The 19211-nt window shown below is 39.5% G+C and overlaps 1 protein-coding gene across 1 annotated transcript; it reads right to left on the bottom strand.

Annotated features, from left to right (window-relative positions):
- Positions 1-405: 405 nt before the first annotated feature.
- LOC118411001 (neurocalcin homolog) lies at positions 406-17938 on the bottom strand. Its single transcript, XM_035812994.1, has 3 exons — positions 17609-17938; positions 7075-7224; positions 406-618 (listed from the first exon to the last, which is right to left on the bottom strand). Exons 1-3 carry the CDS (start codon positions 17783-17785, stop codon positions 406-408), a joined length of 540 nt encoding a protein of 179 aa, XP_035668887.1. The 5' UTR covers positions 17786-17938.
- Between the last annotated feature and the right edge of the window lie 1273 nt (positions 17939-19211).

The raw sequence follows: 19211 nt of genomic DNA on the forward strand, positions 1-19211 counted from the left end.
TTTTAGATTTCTAAAGCTAGCATTTCTACAACTACACAAAGCATGTTATGTGAGGGTCATATTTCCAAATAGGGGACCGACCTTTTTTTTTTTACGAACGAGAATAAAGATTTTTACCAAGAAGTGAATAAACATTAATCATGCCCACGACTCTCCGTTTGTGTATTTTCGTATCTTTGATATCATATTTTCGTGCCCGAAACCTACCCGGTCGGTTGAAAGTGTGACGTATGCATCAAATAATTTGGCTAAAAATGGCTAAAACTGAAACAGCAATGCTCCCCTTGATCATTAGTTTTGATCATTAGTTTTAAAGTGTAATTGATTGATTGATTACATGATTAATTGATGGATTGATTGATTGTGTGATTGATTGACTAATTGATTGATTGATTGATTGATTGACTAATTGATTGCTTTACCAACCGTTAGGACGTTGATGAGTTCCTTCTTGCTGACCGTCCCGTCGCTGTTCAGGTCGAAGATACAGAAGGCCCACTTGAGTCTCTCCATGGGAGTACCCCTCAGCATGGCCGACATCCCGCAAAGAAACTCCCGGAAATCCACGCACCCGCTGGCGTCACGGTCAAATGTGTGGAAGATCCGTCTGGCCAGGATCTGTAAAAAATCGTTGATTGTGGGTTAAAGTTGACCTGACCTTACGTATCTACTGTGAAAGTCCGAACGGCCAATGACTTATTACCATAAAATGAACCACCGAGTAAGCAAAGCGATACGTCAGGCCAGTGACCTAAAACCACTGAAAAAGCCACCGAGTGAGCAAAGCAATACTGTAAGTGTATTTAAGTTGGCGGGGATTTACTTTCGCGGTAGCGGGAAAACGGAGTGTTTGCGGAGGTTTTAATTGGCCACTTCACCGCGAAAACCACGAACACAAAACCACCGGAAACATTTCTGCATTTACAGTACAGCTTTGACAATTACAAACAGCTATGAAATGATAAAACCACCTACGAGGGGCATTCAATAAGTAATCCACCTGACCCACTTCCAGTTGTCTGATCTAAATAAAATTTTGCATGTGTAATGAGTCATATCTCTATGGGTTATGTTGCAAAAAACAGCTCTGAACTAATTGCGGTTACTGATTTACTGGTGTTTGAACTGAGTCAGGTGTGAAATGGACCAGGTGTGAAATGGAGCAAGTTGAGTGTCGCGCAGTGATCCGGTTTTTGTATTTGAAAGGACGCACACCAAAGGGGACTTTTGATGAAATGAAAAAAACTTATGGTGATGATGCCCCATCATATGGCCTTGTAAAACGCTGGCATCCTGAAATCAAACAAGGCCGGAAGTCTGTGGAAACAGCTCCCAGACCTGGTCGTCCCTCTTCTGCCATTAATGAGGCATCTGTCGGAGGACCAACCTGGGATGTCCTACAAGAACGGTGTCCAGAGCTACATCAAATGATGGGAGAAATGCAAAACTCTGGGTGGTTCCTATGAAGAGAAAGACTAATAACTGTGCCAAGTTTCATTAATCTCCTGCTATGGGAAATGGGTCAGGTGGATTACTTATTGAATGCCCCTCGTATTCCCACTGAAAAACACCGAGCAAGCAAAGCAATGCAGTCTGTCAAATTACAAATAACCATCGAATAAACCGACGTATAAATAAAACGATACAAGTGACCTCTGTTGTAAACACATAATAAACCACCGGGTGAGCTAAGCAACGCAACATAACCAGTAATTTACTGCGGTCCCAAACGTGATTGAGAATTTTTCCCATATTACATATTTACGTTTGGCATTATAAAAACCGCATTGACTTTGTGTGTAAATACTTAACGTTTGGGACTGCATCTGTTACCAGCGACACCTATGCTGCAGTGCAATGTGAACAAGTCAGATTTCCAAGAGGAAGGTGACAGACGGTCACCAAAACTTGGTTGAATAATACACTTATGCATTATGTCAAAAGATTACTATTTAGCGACTTACAAACCTGTTCAAACCAGTAACCCAAAAAATAAGAGAGATCTTGAATGTGGCTAGATTAGGCAGGCAAAGACGAATCATTCAGTCAAGTAAAAAAAGTTAGAAATGAAATCCATTACTGCGCGTGACTAAACAAGAATTGTCTTTCTTTCAAAATATTCAAGGACATGAACAAGACTAGTCATTCCACCATACCGTTAGATAAGTGAGCTCGTTACCGAATGCCAAGATGAAATATTGCTCGTACATATATACAGAATTGCCTTTGGCAGGTGTGCCGTATGGGGAGGTCTTTCATCAAGGAAATCCTAATCCCCTAACCTAACCTGCAGCGCAGCCATCCATCAAGACTTCGTGCCCGGACTAACTATGCTGGAAATCCCTCAGATTCTTTTCTCATAGGAACCAATTGACCTTTTTGAGTTTACTTTTGTTGAAGTTATTTTTTTATTCCTGCGGTGTATGCAGGGGTGTATGTGCATCAAGTTGAGATAGTTTACCGTTTGTGTGAACGAATTCAAAACGGAGTTTGTGATAAGCTTTCTTTATCTAAAATTTACTAAAAATAATGAGTTAGCCAGGGTTGGACACGTTTTCTAAGTTTGTTTTAAAAATGGATGAACACTATTACGTAATAATACATAATTTTTTGTCGTATTTTTTTCCAGAAAGGGCGCACGACCACCGGTACCATATTTTTTTTTTCATTTTCCAGTGTTCTAGATCTGTTGTTGATCGATAAAGACGCCCACCCTTAAATCCCACAAAAGAAGCTAATACTTTCTATGGAACTCGGGCTTTAGAACTAAATCCTAGGACTTAGAACATTCACAGGTAGCTTTTATATAGAGTTAAAATATTAAGTGGTATCAGTGTTGCGCTTTCAATGTATACGGCACAATCGATCTTGTGATTTTTAGAATCACAAATAGTCTTACAACCGAAAGTAGTGAAGATTGCCATTCTAGAGTAGAATGGAATGAAAGAAATAAAATGTGACAGAATTGAACAGGATGAAATTGATTGGGAAATAATAAAATACGATATGTACAAAGTGGGATAGAATAGAATAGTATATAGTAAAAAAGGTGTAAAATAGAATAGAATAGAATAGAATAGAATAGAATAGAAAAGAATAGAATAGAATAGAATAGAATAGAATAGAATAGAATAGAATAGAATAGAATAGAATAGAATAGAATAGAAGGAAATAAAATACTAGTAGTCCACCGGAAGTTCAGGTCAATGACCTAAATGTATTCTGGCAGCCAAACCAGATTATTTGAAATTAAAACTGATGTTTTGAGATAACCATTTCACTTTTAATAAAGTTTATCTGTAGTGCGAGATAAAACACTGTCTAATATAAAATCCCTTGGTTTGATATCATAATGGAAGATACGCTGATACCCATAATAAATCACTGTCGTCTCGACAAGATAAGAAACTATGCACAATATGTATTTTCAGTCCCGAAACCGTTGGGAATACCGTTGTGATCACCCCTGTGGCTTCCATCACTGCAGATTGATGTCGAATGAGATTTTAGCTGATCCTAGCGGTATGATTATCTTCAATTTTATATATCGTAAATCCCGTGGTATCACGTCTGAGTAACCCATAAAAGTTATGAAATTGGAAACATAATCCATCCTGTTGGAGAGTAAAAGTGATGGGTTATTAGTTCGTTATAAGTGGAGATACAATCAGCTTTACAGATGAGGATGAGTATCAATACGCACTGTGCCTCACTAAGAAATAAGTGAAAAACCCAAGTTACGGGAATGATGATATAGTACCAGTCTTTCATCAATTTCCATCAAGTGTCAAATCATTGTGAGTTTACTTTTCTGTCGACGTCAATTTCAAAATAAATGGTAACTGTGATCAGAATTGCAGTGGATGTCACTTGAACACAGGAGGAACATGTCCAGACTTTGCATGATATGCAAAATGACCAATAAACTGGTGGACGTACCGACTGATAAGTATCTAATACCAGCTCCTAAAAAGAACAAGAAACAGTCATGCCTTCAAATACCAGAGTTACCAAGCTAGGATTGATGTCTTCAAAAATTCGTACTTTCTCAGAACTATCATAGAGTGGAATTTGTTATCACCAAGCACACTACCTAGGGACATCTTCCCTGGATAGATTTAAAGAACGAAGAAATAGATGTGCAAAAGTTAGGTGTGACGGGTCGTTCGGTGTAATATAACCAGCTGCTACCGCGTCGCGTGTTACGCCGAGGGGCGGTTATACCGGCTATACGAGGGGTGATCAATAAGTTCTCGGCCTGGCCCAGAAATAACAAGCACAGCTCAGATTTTGAGGCACAACTTCATAGTATGAAGCCTTTTATCAATATTCTCCAAATTACAAATCATTGGAGTCATTGCTTTGCCGGCATTCGTTTTTTTTTCTGACTTAGAAGGTAAGAGGTATAAAATTCGCATATTCCCTGGGCCCAACTGGTTAAATACCACCTTCTTTAAAGTCAAGGTAACGTTAGTTCTATCAGCCTAGGTGCTGAGTTGATTTGTTGAAGTTTAACACTTGTTGACGGTCACAATAAGATTATGTCAATGGTGGATAAGTTAGCATTAACCATTATACATGACAATCTATCATAAAGGATCAAAGTACAATGTACATGATGAATGTGTGCGAATATGTGTACCTCAGGGGTACATTTTAGGCCCACTATAACACATATTACTGACTCCCTCGGCATACAACAAGTGAGTGCAAAGGGGTCTAAATCTTCACTTAACGCACTGTTCATGCCTCCAGAGGATATCATAACCATCCGCATAGTTCGAAGACCTTACCAAGAGGCGAGACCAATTATTCAAATTCTCGTTCTTCAACACATAATATCTCATTCACAGTGATAGCTTGTCTTATCTTATAGTTTTTCTTCTTATTCTTGTTATATTTCAATTTCATTTCATTCAGTTTTATTCTATTGTGTTCTGTGTGCTTTATTTCATTTCATTCTACCGGTTTTATTCATTTTATTTTTCGCGAATGTTACCGGTGATCGGAAATTAATCGTACCGTACTTCATTTTTATCCAAAAACAAATACGTTCTCCTATCAAAAAGCTACTTCAGCTACTATGGAGGGTAATACAAATTCTTCTTCAGACGTCTACACAAAATTCATAGAATGCTCAAGAATTGAAGATATTGACGGGTTTTCACTAAAGAAAACCTTTAAGCAAATCTTAAAAGCAAGCGTTAAGTTTGTTTTAATTAAGATGCAAATATCAAATTTTATAAATGCTTGCCACATTCATAAATATAACATTTTGTGTTGTGTTTGGGCGGCTTTCTGTTTTCCTTTAGTTTGAAATGATATCAGAAGATTTACGTAGTAATAAATGCCCTTCGTGAATGCTAAGGTTTCTAACGGACCCAACGAGTTGTGGGAACATGATATGGTAAAACATCCAGTCATTGATGGATGGCTACCTTGAGTGATTAGGTCCATAACTAGTCCAGGAAGACCGGAACTTTCCCGCTGAGGTAAATCTACGGACCGCTCAGCTTTATTAAACACTTGTGATGGATGTAGTGAATGGGCTTTTTAGTCCCTGACGTTATTTGCAAGCGTGGTTTAAGTCCCAGACCGTTACAGCCAACGGGAAGAAAGTTGCTTATACCCGCCTCACATTAGGCGCGATTCGATCGGAAGACTAGTTTACGAGCTCTAAATGACATTTTCGTGAGTAAGACGTCCGGTGTTCTCACGATCATCTTGCGATTTTTAGGGATCGCCGGCAATTTTCAGGAGTCTTACGACGGTCGCGGTGCAGCGAAACATGTTCTTAACATAAGCGACAACTCGCAGGAGATCTCCGAGATCGCAGAGCTCGTTACCGAGTCGCAGATCGTGCGTGCAAATCGTGCGTACCTCGCAAGGGTATCGGTCAATAGTCTTGCGTCAATCCAACAATTGAAGACCGAAAGGCGAGCACAGACATAGTTATCAATCATCGAACGCAAATCGGATGGCGAACGCCCGTTAGTCGGGCGACGTTCGGGCGACGTTCACCCGACTTCCGATTGTTTACAAATATTGAATTTCTGGGAAGGTGAGGGTAATTCTAACATTGTGGCCCCTGTGGCAGTATGTAGGCTGGCTTTGTGACAAACTTTCCTTTCTTGTGTCATTTCTATTAGCCCGCGCATTCCATTCATTGGTTAAAAAGATTCCGACAACAAAATAAGCAACATTTATTGATCTCTTGCCTTTTTGAGGAACGTTTTGTGTTCCCTTGTCCGCGTGCAAGAGGTCATGGGAGGTTCATTATCATAGATTTATTCACCGTCGATCGCACGAGGTTCGCTTATATGTGAGGGGAACAGATTTTGGGCAAAAAAATACGCAAAACCACCTTAAGATCTTAAAATCAGCCGACCTTCCTGCGATTGCGAAGTATGTCCGAAGATCGTATATAATGTGAGGCGGGTATTACAACAGCATTATCATTTCAGTAAACCTAGTACCCCGAGGCACGTGATTTTTCTTCCTTAGACTTCGACCTACTTTGGACGATTTCGGTTGAACTTTGCGAAAGAAGTCGAAGTTTGTTTGTGATTGTTGTATTGTTAAATCATATAACTGGTGTCAACAATGGAATAACGTTGGGTATTCAAAATTACATAATGCTCCACTTATCATTTGGGTGGGGAATTCGCTGATCAATTCAAAGTTTGCTGATCAACTGACAAAATGCAGCGGATACTACATAAAACGTCTACCCGTTTTCAATATCTGCTCACTTTCTTGAGTAGCAATAACTCTAATAATGAGATCGGATACCATAATATTCTCCGTCCTTCACCATCCTCTGGGCAATTTTGACAGGTCTGACTACAAACTGCAGGTAGGTGTCGCTGCTGACAAATGTCGTCCCAAACAAAAACAATGCGGTCCCAAACGTAGAGAATCTCACGTGCAGAGATAAGTAGTTAATGCGGTATGTACAATGCGATTCCAAGCGTGAAGTATCCATTCTGTATATACATGTTGACAAGCAGCGATGATAAGAACCTAAACTTTACGTAAGAAGACGTTATTCTCAAAGAAAATCGTGCTACTCACTGCTTTTATTTCGGCGTTGCCGTGTTCGAAGTGGTTGCAGTAGAAGCTGACAAACTGAACCTCTGAGAGCTGCCCGTCTGGACAGTCCGTCAGGAACAGTCTGTACCACTGTTTCACTTCGGCTACTGTGAAGTGAGTCACCCTCGCCAACTGGAGAGGGAGAGGAGCAAAAAAAGGAGATAGTTAACAGTAAAATGGAAATTTCATTAAAGATGAACAAATACGCGTCACCTAACGTAACAGCAGGTTCAAGACCCCGGATATGTGTGCACCTAGCTATAAACGAACTAGATACTTTACTTTACCCAGGTATAGACCAGTACATTTGATTTGTGACCTAACTCAGATATAGGACGTCAAATGGACCACCACACTTATTGGAAAGCGCAAGGGTCCATCCCGGTGTAAGGGGAATAACTAAATATGCCCAGATATGTAGCGTGAAGGAAGGAAGGAAGGAAGGAAGGAAGGAAGGAAGGAAGGAAGGAAGGAAGGAAGGAAGGAAGGAAGGAAGGAAAAAAGGAAGGAAGGAAGGAAGGAAGGAAGGAAAAAAGGAGGGGAAAAGGAGGAAAAAAGGAAGGAAGGGATGAAGGAAGAAAAGGAAGGAAGGAAGAAAAGGAAGGAAGGAAGAAAAGGAAGGAAGGAAGAAAAGGAAGGAAGGAAGGAAGGAAGGAAATAAACAAGGAAGGAAAGAAAGAAAGAAGGAAGGAAAGAAAGAAGAAAAGGAAGGAAGGAAGCAAGGAAGGAAAGCAACAAGGAAGGAAAAAAGGAAGGAGGGAAGGACGGAAGTAAAGGAAGGAAGGAAGGAAGGAAGAAAGGGAAGGAAGGAAGGAAGGAAGAAAGGAAAGAAGAAAGGGAAGGAAGAAAAGGAAGGAAGGTAGGTAGGAAGAGATATATTAAAAAATCTTTGACTTTCTAATTTTTTTTTCTTTCCATGTTCGCTTTCTGTGCCTGCAGTCCTTTACTTCCACGATCAATTTTTGTTTCTGGAAACTGGCATCGGTATGGTTTTCGATGTCAATCAGCTATCACGTTTGCTACACTTCATTTCTACCACTTTTATAGCCTTCGTTAATGTGGAAGACGTAATGGATGTTGTAAGGAAATTGCCGTCGGCATGTCACACAGGCAGTTTAAGGCCTGTGACACCTGTAGATTCTCAGTCGAGCAGTTATATGGCCATAACTTTTGATGTAACCATCTGTTTTCAACAATTTTTGGCCAGTTAACGTAATTCACCCATATTCAAAATATGATGACAAGAAAATTGTGGATCCTCAATATTTTGGGTTTAAAAAACCATTTTTTGGTAAAAAATAGGGATGCTATTAAAATGGGTCTGTGCCCACTATGAAATGATTGTCTAACTGAGTCATATTTTCTGGAGTAATAGATTATATCTCTGTGACATCTAATATGCCTGGGGATCTTGCCGCTTTACATCGGTAAGGCTCCGTTTTGGGGCAAAAACAGAATTTTTGGACAATTTTTTTGTATTTTTCGTACAAATATCAATACAACCACGGAAATCAAAGATATTGCAAGAAGACCCGCTTAATTTCTGAAGGTCTAAGGCTTAATGAACCTAAATCTGCACAAAACTCGTAATAAAACTGGTGCCCTGATGTGGGCAGGGGCCGACGAAACACTACTTACCCTACAAGAACTGCGCCCAAGTAAGACATGTTTGACTGTACGTAACATTAACCGATGGTAAAATATGAATGTTTTATGTCTGTATCTGTTAAATTTCTGTTGTATCAATGCGAAATTTCGCAAGCAGTTAGCCTTATAAGACATCAGTCAACTGCCATACAATCATTTTGGGCTAGAAATACTGATTTATAGCATTATTTTGCTGTTTCCTTGAAGTATGAGCGCCTCGCTGTTTTCCCGCCACTCCACACCCCGGGAGGTCGGAACACATGTTCGGACTGTACCACTTGCAGCTCTCGCGGGGGTGCCCTTTTGTTAACCGCTTCTAGTTATGTCGATATTTGATAAATACTAGATCAATATCTTTAACACTCAACATTAATGAGTCTTAAAAAGTAGTTAGTGTAACCCATACATCTTAAGTTCCTGTTTTAGCAATGTAACATTAGATACTGACATTGGACCGTTCTAAAAACGCTCCGGCCCGGCGGGGTTACTTAAGGTCACGCAGTGGTTCGAATTTCACGTTCGACCAAAATTGTCACAGGCCTTAAAGTGCCCGTGCACGTTTGTTAGTGTCAAACGGAACACATCGAAATCCCGCGGGTCTAATTGTGCCAGATCCCTTCGGCAGGCTATCAACATGGTAAACGTGTGCGCGGCGTGTTTTCATAGATCGACTTTGCCTTTAAGTATGTGTACGTGTGTGTGTGTTGGGGGGGGGCAGTTTTCGGCAAATCTGTGTTTGTTTTCTTGTGTATTTATGGTTTGGCCAATGAAAAAATGTTGTGTTTTCTGTTAGCAGTAACCAACGCTAGCAAATGTTGCCGACCCCAGCTTTTTAGGTCAACCCTAATATATAAAATATGCGATTTCAGTCTTGACATCTCAGTGAAGAAAAAGTTGTGGAATCATTTCAAAACACTGACTGTTTTCGGTGAGTCTGGATTTTTGTTTCCTTGTGTGTTAATAGTTTGGTCTACACAAAAAACTGCCGACCCTTGCTTTTTTAATGCAATCCTAGCAAGAAACATAAGATTTCCGATCTGACATCCGAATGGAATAAAAATTTGTGGCCGATATCTAAAAAATCTAAAAAAAATATAGGGAAAAATGAATCCTGCCTACCGAATCTATTTTCAGGAAACGGAATCTAAAACACAATTTTTCTTGTTCTCATAGTGCTGTAATAATATGGACGATATCTAATCATCATTTTGGGGCCGTTTCCAAAAATAAGTTTTCAACCATACTGTAAAAGGCAACTGCAAAGATATACCGTAGAATGCGGAAAACGTCTACTAGTGTCATAGAATGGCAAGGTCAATCTCAAGGTCATATAAAGGGATACAAAAGAAAAACAGAACAATCTATTGTTCAGTATACCATATTCTTATATTTTAGCAATTATTTGTATAACCTTCATGACTTTTTAGATTCTACAATGACGGTAACGGTTTTTTTTTTGGGGGGGGGGGGCTGACATTTATTTTACTCGCACGCTCGTATCAGTTTTGGGCTCCTTAGAGGGTGTCATCCATATCATCAAATTGACATGGCCTTGTTAGAACTTATTTGAATACACTGTCAATGGCAGGACGTAAAGCGTAAAATGCTATTTTCGCATACTGACAGCAAGTGGAGGTCGAATTCAAAGTCAAACTTGTTTCTGTGTAGGCTTGCCAAGCATGCACATGCCAGGCACGTCGGATGCATTGACAGGAAGTTAGGTCATAGGTCACTAAAACATAGTTCATCTCATGTTAATTGAATGTCTTTACCTTGTATAAGGCTTTAGAAAATTTATCAGACAGAATCAGAGATACATTCGTACTTATGAATAAAAAAAATCAAAACCTTCAACTAATTCACGAAGTATGTGCTATCCGAATTCTTGTTTAGGTTTGCATTGGTTGCCAAAAGGACAATATCATATTTTCTGTATGAATGGGATTTCTTTAATAGGAAATTCATTTCAATAACTGCGCCATTGCTTAGTACTAGATGTTCTGTTATCAATAATATCGTGTTTTCTTTCATACATATATACCTTTCTCCATATATCCTTATTTAATATGCTTCACACATAGCTACGAACATTTGCTCTAGTGCCTGTTAGCTTCTGATTTAGCTTTGGTCTCAACTTGCTTTTATATCAACGTCAGGGCCACTGAGGAGTGTCTACCCTCACTGCTATGGTGCTTTGAATGATATTTACGCTTTTCAAATGACCGGTGCAACCATTACAATTCGTAAACTTCAATTCAAAGACGCCGTCTGAAACGGAAATACCTGAAATATACTGAAGGTTGTATGCATTATATACACTGATAGGCCAGACATACGTTACCCATGGGAGCACAAATGTCTGAAATATTTTCTTTGATTTCTAAAAAGCTTTTTCTGAACAGCGGGAGATGTTTGTAAGGTGGGTTAGGGTTCAGCGGTGTTGTTGTAAAGCTTCACGTCAGTTCTGCCCGGTACGACTGTTTCGGCGTGCCTGTTGGAACCCGATAACCTACCGGGCGAGCTCACATGGGGGCTTTTGCCGCTATGTTTACGACCTGAATTACTTTGTCCTTCTCTGTAGTCGCAACTTCAACAGAAAAAGTACATTTGATAAATTTTCTTCGAAATATACCTTGATTCACGTTGCTCTGCCTTGAAATGTAACTTATGGTACGTACTCAAGTATTGAACTTGGTGTATTTTACTTGCTCTGTTTTCATATACGGGTACCTAAGACTGACGATGTCATGATTTCACTTGTGTACATCTATTGATATTCTATATCAATCATCATAAGCTTTATCTAATACTAATATAAAATATAATTGATATTTTTGTGTACTTCTATTAATACTTCATGTATAATTTCATTTTCATTGTCAATAAATATTTTAATGATCGTAGGAATATGATTTCTAATACTATCAGGGCATACAGAGAACTAACATTTGTATCTATTTTGTTATCATTTTGTTATCATTATTATCGTTTTAATTACGGGTATATACGGGTACCTAAGACTGACGATGTCATGATTTCACTTGTGTACATCTATTGATATTCTATATCAATCATCATAAGCTTTATCTAATACTAATATAAAATATAATTGATATTTTTGTGTACTTCTATTAATACTTCATGTATAATTTCATTTTCATTGTCAATAAATATTTTAATGATCGTAGGAATATGATTTCTAATACTATCAGGGCATACAGAGAACTAACATTTGTATCTATTTTGTTATCATTTTGTTATCATTATTATCGTTTTAATTACTTTCATTACCATTATCATTCATTTATGATTTATACTATTATTAGTAGCATTTATTTGTTATTGTTATTGTTTACATCAGTTACATTCCTATTCTTATTCATTCATCCATTTCATTTATAGTTTGTTAATTTTCTGTTTGTTTGTGACCATAAGTACATGTTTCATTTCAATTTACGTAATGCAGAGCCCCACAGCAAAGCTGTATAAATCACTGAGTGGACTACCCTAGGTAAAATGACAGAAATGAAATAAAATAAATAAACATTCAAATGTAAAGAAACGACGCAAACAAACGGAGCCAAAGAACTATACTCCTTTTTCAATGAAGGTAAAGACAACGCCGTGCTTGCACTACTGATAGCAATAGCTTAAAGGTCACGTAAAGATCAAGGGTTTGCTTCGGGTTATTGCGTTACGAAAATAGCTTCAGCTAATGAGGAGATGATTGGCTTGATACAGGTCTCACTTGTGCGTCATCGGAAAATTGTTCAGAGGTCTATAAGCTGTGTATCATTGTAAAGCGAGGCAATCGCAACAAATAAAGCATCAAGTAATGAGCAGCTGAATGATATTTTTGTATGTGGTCTTAAATGGTTTATAGGCGTATCAACAGTATGTTCAATTAGTTTGGTGCTTGTCGTAAAGCTATAGATGCCTCTGATGAACTAAAATGAACTCGTAGCAGCCTCTCAGTTAGCCCATTTAGCTGGTAATGCTTCGATTGGTAAGGCATGGCGGAGTAAAACAGAGATAATTAGGGTTTTTCTCCTATGGGTCTGAAAACATGGACGTGCAAGTGTAGCCTAGAGCCAAGCCTTGCTGTAATGTGCTTTTAGTGGCTGCACGATGTTACGCTTCTGCCAACAAACGTACCTTCGGGGAGCACAACAAGACTGCACTCCAGGCTAATGCAAGTTAAGGAACACCATGTAAAACTTATCTACATCAGATGTACGCAGACGTTTGCTGCTCAGTTGAAGATCTGCCCAAGACTACGGGAGACCTGGCGCATCCCCGTCTTGTAATTAGCCATACGAAAGGGTATGTCACCCCGTAAGGGGCGGCATAACCCCGTCGTGTGTAAACATGTGCGAACATGTTTGATACCGTCGACCGATGATGATGATGATGATGGAGGATAGGGGTGGATGGAGGGAGAGAGTCATGTTCATCCGTGCCACCAGCTAGCACGATCGGATGATGATGCTGATAATGGTAATGATGTTGCTTCAGTCAAATTTTAAAAACATGGGCCCACCAAGAAGTGTTCAGGAGCGAAATGTATATAAAAAGGAGCAAAGTACACGGAATAAAGAGTAAGATTGCGTATAATTGGTTTATATTCCTTGAAAAACACTTTTCGTTTCCGCAAACATCCCGGTCGTGCCCCGGTTCAGAAATGTGATCGTAGCATTAGCGGGAGACACAGGGAAGGTTAACTCGGTTTCAAGATGCTTTTTACTAGTCTTCCATAGCGGACCTATGGTCAAGGAGGTGCCTCAAACATGTCAAAGAGAAGGGGCTAGCAACCACCTCCTGTAAAAATATACCCTGTAACAGAAACAGTAAGGAAACTTGTTGCTCTACGTATACATGTATGTAACTATATGTATGTATGTACATGCATAGGCCAGAACATAGGCCCTTGCGAGGTAATACCCTTATTTGGCAGAGTACAAGACGGTGATGCGCCACGTCTCCCGTCCGGGTGAATAATCCAAAACGTCACTCACCATATGGCTGATACGAGACAGAGGTTCACCAGGCCTCCATCCGGGTGATTTGTAGTGAATCACCAACTCCATTCAGACAGAATGATTTGATCCATCGCACACCGCACCATCACACGTTTGGGGGTTCTTTAACGTGCCTAAGGGTATGACTCTCCCTACACACGGGACCTCCATTTAACGTCCTATCCGAATGACGGCCCTAGCTAGCCGAAGCTAGGTACTCATTTTCAACTGAGTGAAGTGATGAAAGTCGTGTAAAGTGCATTTCCTAAGGGCACAAGATCGGTAACACGGCAGTGGGATTCAAACCCGCAACCTCACGGGCCGAACATGGTCCCGCTGCGCTACGCGGTCCCATCATGTATACTACGTATACATGAGATGTGCCAATTGGCATTACAAGGGTCTAAACGAACGATCGTACAACTGTTTTGTATTCATAACCTGTTCGCAACCAGATGGCGAATGTCTTTTCGCAAAGTCCCCAACAGGCGTATCAAAGTGATACATGTACTCGCTTTGCTTGTACATAAGGACGTTGACCTAACTATGTACCATTTGTAACACAAATCACCAGACGCTGAAGATTGAAGTTCACGTATTTATTCCAAATTGTGCATGTCTATATCCTGCTGTTAACATCCCTAGAAGGTATTGAGTCAGCACTTTTCGCAGCAGGCTTCTGCGTGAATGAGTGTAATTAGGGATATAATGACGGTGAGACAGAATATGGCTCCCTGTTGCAGGAAGTCGCTCCGTCTTAAAGGAAGCACAACAAGACCATTAGCGCTTTAGGTTACCTTCTAAAGAAGGCTGAATAATTGTCTTCAATCATTGCAAGGAGGAGGTTGGTTCATCAAGGTAAAGAAAACGATTTTTTCGTCTTAAAAGCATGTAAAGACCATTAGTACTTATGTTACATTCTCAGGAAGGCTTAATGGTTGTCTTTAATTATTGCAAGGAGGAGGTTGTTTCTTTATTAAGGTGAAGAACACGATTTTTTCGTCTTAAAGCCATTGTCAAAACCATTAACACTTTAAGTACCTTCTCAAGAATTTTGAATGTTTGTCTTTAATCATGGCAATGGCTGTGTTGTTTTTTCAAGGTGAAGAGCACACTTTTTTTCGTCTTAGAAGCATGTAAAGACCTTTAGCGCTGTAAGTTACCTTCTCAAGAAGTTTCAATGATTGTCTTTGACTATTGCAAGGAGGAGGTTATTTCCTCAAGGTGCAGAATACAATGTTCTGCAGGTTAACTTCTCAAGAAGGTTGAATAATTGTCTTAAGTTATGGCAAAGAGGGATATTTTTTCTTCAAGAGCAAAATTGTCTTTCGTCTTAAAAGCACGCAAGGCTTATGGTGCTGTAGGTTAGCGTCGTTAATTACGGCAGAGGAGGATGTTGTTTTTACAAGGTGAAGAGCACAACCTGCATACTTTCGTCTTAAAATCGCAGCAAGACTATTGGTGCTGTAGGTTAGCTTCTCAAGATTGATTGCCATCAATGATGGCAAACGTCTGAACGTTGCTGTGTCTTGAAGGTGAATAACATCTTGAAAGCATTGCCAAGACTATTAACCCCGAAGGTTACAGCATCAAGAGGTGTGAAAACCGACAGACTGTCTCCAATCATGGCGAACTTAAGAAGGAGGTTGTGTCTTCAACGTGAATTATATGATTTTTTTGTCGTAAAATCAGGGCCAAGGGTGTTAACGCTGCATATTGCTTTTCAAGAAAGCCTTCAATCATCGCAAACGTAAGAATATTTTTTCTTCAAGGTCTTAACCTTAATGCACTCCATCATAAGTTAAAAGCACTGCCAAGACTATTATACCCATAGGTTATCTCGTCAAGAGCCGTGGAGACCGAATGATTGTCTACAATTATGATACCCTTAAGAAAGGGATTGTGTTTTCGAGGTGAGGAACATAAAATGCCTTCGTCTTAAAAGCATTGCCAAGACTGTTAACGCCTCACGCCAAGTGCTTGTCGTCAATCATGGAAAACCTCAAAAGGATGGCTTGTCTTTGAGGTGAAGAGCAAGAAATTCTTTCTAAGGTCTTAAACCTTATTTTTTCCATCTTAAGAGCATTGCCAAGACTATTAACCTCGGAGCTTATCTCCCCAATTCAACTTCAAGAGGCGCGAAGACGGAAGATTGTCTTCAATTATTGTACCTTTAAGAAAAAGACGTGTCTTCGAGGTTAATTAAGAACATGAAATTCTTTCGTCTTAAAAGCATTGTCAAGACTGTTAACGCCTCATGTTACCTTTTCAAGTGCTTGTCTTCAATCATGGCAAACTTCAAAAGGACGGTGTGTATTTGAAGTGAATAACAAGAAATGCTTTCTTAGGTCTTAGCTCTAATTTTTCCATCTTAAAAGGACTGCTAAGACTATTAACTCCAGAGCTTACCTCCCCGAGAGAAGCGAAGACCGAAAGATTGTCTACAATTATGGTACCTTATAAAGAAACGATGGTGTCTTCGAGGTGAAGAACATGAAATTCTTCAGTCTTAAAAGCATTGTCATGGCTGTAAACTCTGTCAGTTACCTTGAGTTCTCAAAAAGGCCAAATGATTGTCTCTAATCAAGCCAAACTTTAAAAGAACGGTTTGTTCTTGAGGTAAAGAACATAAAAATGCTTTCTGAGGTCTTTACCTTAATTTTCCCATCTTAAAAGCATTGCCAAAACTATCAACCTCGTTAATTACCTTCCCAAGAGGCACGAATAACGAAAGATTTTCTTCAGTTATTTTACCATGAAGAAATGACTTGTGAAAGTGTCTGTGAGATGAAGGGCAAGAAATGCGTTCGCATTGAAAGCATTGCCAAACCTTTAAGTGCAGTCGGTTACCTTCTCAAGAATCCAAAACGACTGCTTTCAATTCTTGTAAACTTCAAGAGGGCGGTTTTGTCTTCAAGATAAGTAGCATGATCGTAAATCACAACCGTCTATATCTGAGATGGTGCATACGTGCGTTTTATTATTCAGGTGTTGATGTAGTAAGACTCCCATTGGTAATAAACGCCCGATGTTTGACACTTAATGATGTTTGTAGTCAATCCAGGCATTCTAAGAAGGACTGCTACTTCATTTGAATATAACAAATAAGGTACGTGAAATGCCTCATTCCAAACTCGGAAACAAGCAAAATTCCGAAAGTATTAAACACATGTTTGCTTTTAAACGACAGTTCACGGAGTACTTATATATAACGCTCCTGTCCAATACAAGAAGTAAAGTCTCTTAACCATCTCTGTTTTACTATTCTCGTACCGGATTTTGCTTCGACAAATTTTGCACTTTTTGGGCAATTTTCTTCCTTAACAACAACCCCCAAATACAACATCTTTGAATGATCCAAGTGTTTCATTTTTCACTAATTCCGTTTTCCCTGTGTCAGCATTCTTTTTAACTGTTCTCTGTTTTCCCATCATTCCGGTGCCGAATTTCACTTCGCCAATTTTGCACTTTTTAGAAAATTTTCTTCTTTGACAACTATACACAAATACACTCACTACTCGGTGCGCCAAGTGTTTCAATTCTCACCAGTTCCGTCTAACCTGCGTAAGCATTCTCTTTGAGCATCTCTGTTTTACCATTCCAGTGCAGGATTTTGCTTCGACAAATTTGGCACTTTTCGGACAATTTTCGTCTTCGAGAACTTTACACTCGCTTTTTTATCAACCAAGTGTTCAATTTTCTACTTATTCCGACTTTACCTGTGTCAGCATTTTCTTGGACTGTTCTCTGTTAAACATTTCTGTGCAAGATTTTACTCTGCCAAATATGCATTTGTGTAATTTTCGTCTAAGACAACTATACGCTTCAAGTGTGTCTTAAAATGTTCTTACCTGTGTAAGCATCCTCTTAGACTGTTCTCTGAGCGGCCTTTTCCCGTTGTAAGTTTTCCTCAGGTGAGTCTTACACGTCTGCACGCGGCTCCCGAAACATCCCATCCCGTCCTTCTCTCCGCCACTACTCCGTCTCTTATCCAGAACTCCCGTCGCTCTGCTGTGCAGTCCTCCCATCCCGTGCTCCTGTGGTTATGATAACTACGTACAACCTCACGTTATAACGTCTTGTAGCTTCCTGATGTTACCACCTCGCCGCCTTCAGGCGGTTATTTGCTCTGATTGCACCGCCAATTTTGCTTCCGGCAACCTCGTCCTGAGCGGAGGATATGATAGATGTGAAAATTGCTTCCAGGGGATGATGCGTTAGATGATTGAGACGGGATATAGAATTTTACTTGTAGGGGAAGAGACGCTAGATGATTGATACGAGGTCGAAAAATTTGCTTGTAGGGGATGATACGTTAGATGATTGAGACGAGGTCTGAAAGTGTGCTTATTGGGAATGATACGTTAGACGATTGAGTAGAGATATGAAAATTTGCTGGTGGGGGACCATATGCAAGATTCAGAGAGGATGCGACTATACATCAGGTGATTATGAAGAGATCCAAAAAAATTACTTCTTGGGGATAATGCGTTAGATGATGGAGGAAGAGGTCGCTGCTCGGATGTATGAAGGAAATTGGAGCTGAAAATATACTTCTTGAGGATGATGCGTTAGATATTTGTGGAAGGAGATGTCGCTTGAATATACTATGTAATACTAGAAAGGCCGACATTTGCTTAAGAGCAAATACAGCATATTTCAGCCATACCCCTTCCCACGCAACATTGGACTGTTCCAAATCACCCCTGCGCAAAAATGGAACATCCTCTTAACAGTACATTACCCCCCAAAGTGGACTGGTATTGTGAATTGACTCCAGGTAAAAACAGAGCTTGCTTCTATTTTTCAGAAAATGACAATAATCACACCTTCCATTCAGAAAATTTTCATCATGACTGAAAATTGTTGAATGACTTCATGTAATGTCATTAACAATTTTCAGTACGATAACTAGGTGTAAGTTTAAAAAAGTATTAGCTCCTTGTGATGTGGGTACATTTATTATTGCAATGAACTTTTTTTATTCAAGTAGGGCATACGATTTAATAATTATCAAGCAGGTGCAGGTACTGTAGGAGCGTTTGTTTTCTTCAAGCTGTAAAACTGTTAAACTGTTTTACTTTGTATGCAATCAACCATCGAGCCTATTCTTATTTTAGTTTAACAACTTCCTGCCAGACCCGGAAGATACGATTGAACCTTGTTCGAGGATTTATTTTCGTCTGTCTGGTCAGTCTGTTCATACCCTGGCGCTGAGAGTGTTTTATTGGGCTGAAACTCTGGCAGTTTAAAGTTACTTACAATTTAAATGTTCAAAGTTTATGCCAAACAACAACAGCACTAGGAAATGTGGCCACTATAGACAGGTGGTCACTATAGAGAAAATGCTGATCTATTGACTAGGAGCCATACGTTACACATGATTTCAGTACACTGATCATTAATCATATAAACGTTGCACAGGTAAGCAAATTGTTTAGATGTAAAATTAAG

The sequence above is a fragment of the Branchiostoma floridae genome, chromosome 3 (genome assembly GCF_000003815.2).
Source record: "Branchiostoma floridae strain S238N-H82 chromosome 3, Bfl_VNyyK, whole genome shotgun sequence".
Lineage (NCBI taxonomy): Eukaryota > Metazoa > Chordata > Leptocardii > Amphioxiformes > Branchiostomatidae > Branchiostoma > Branchiostoma floridae.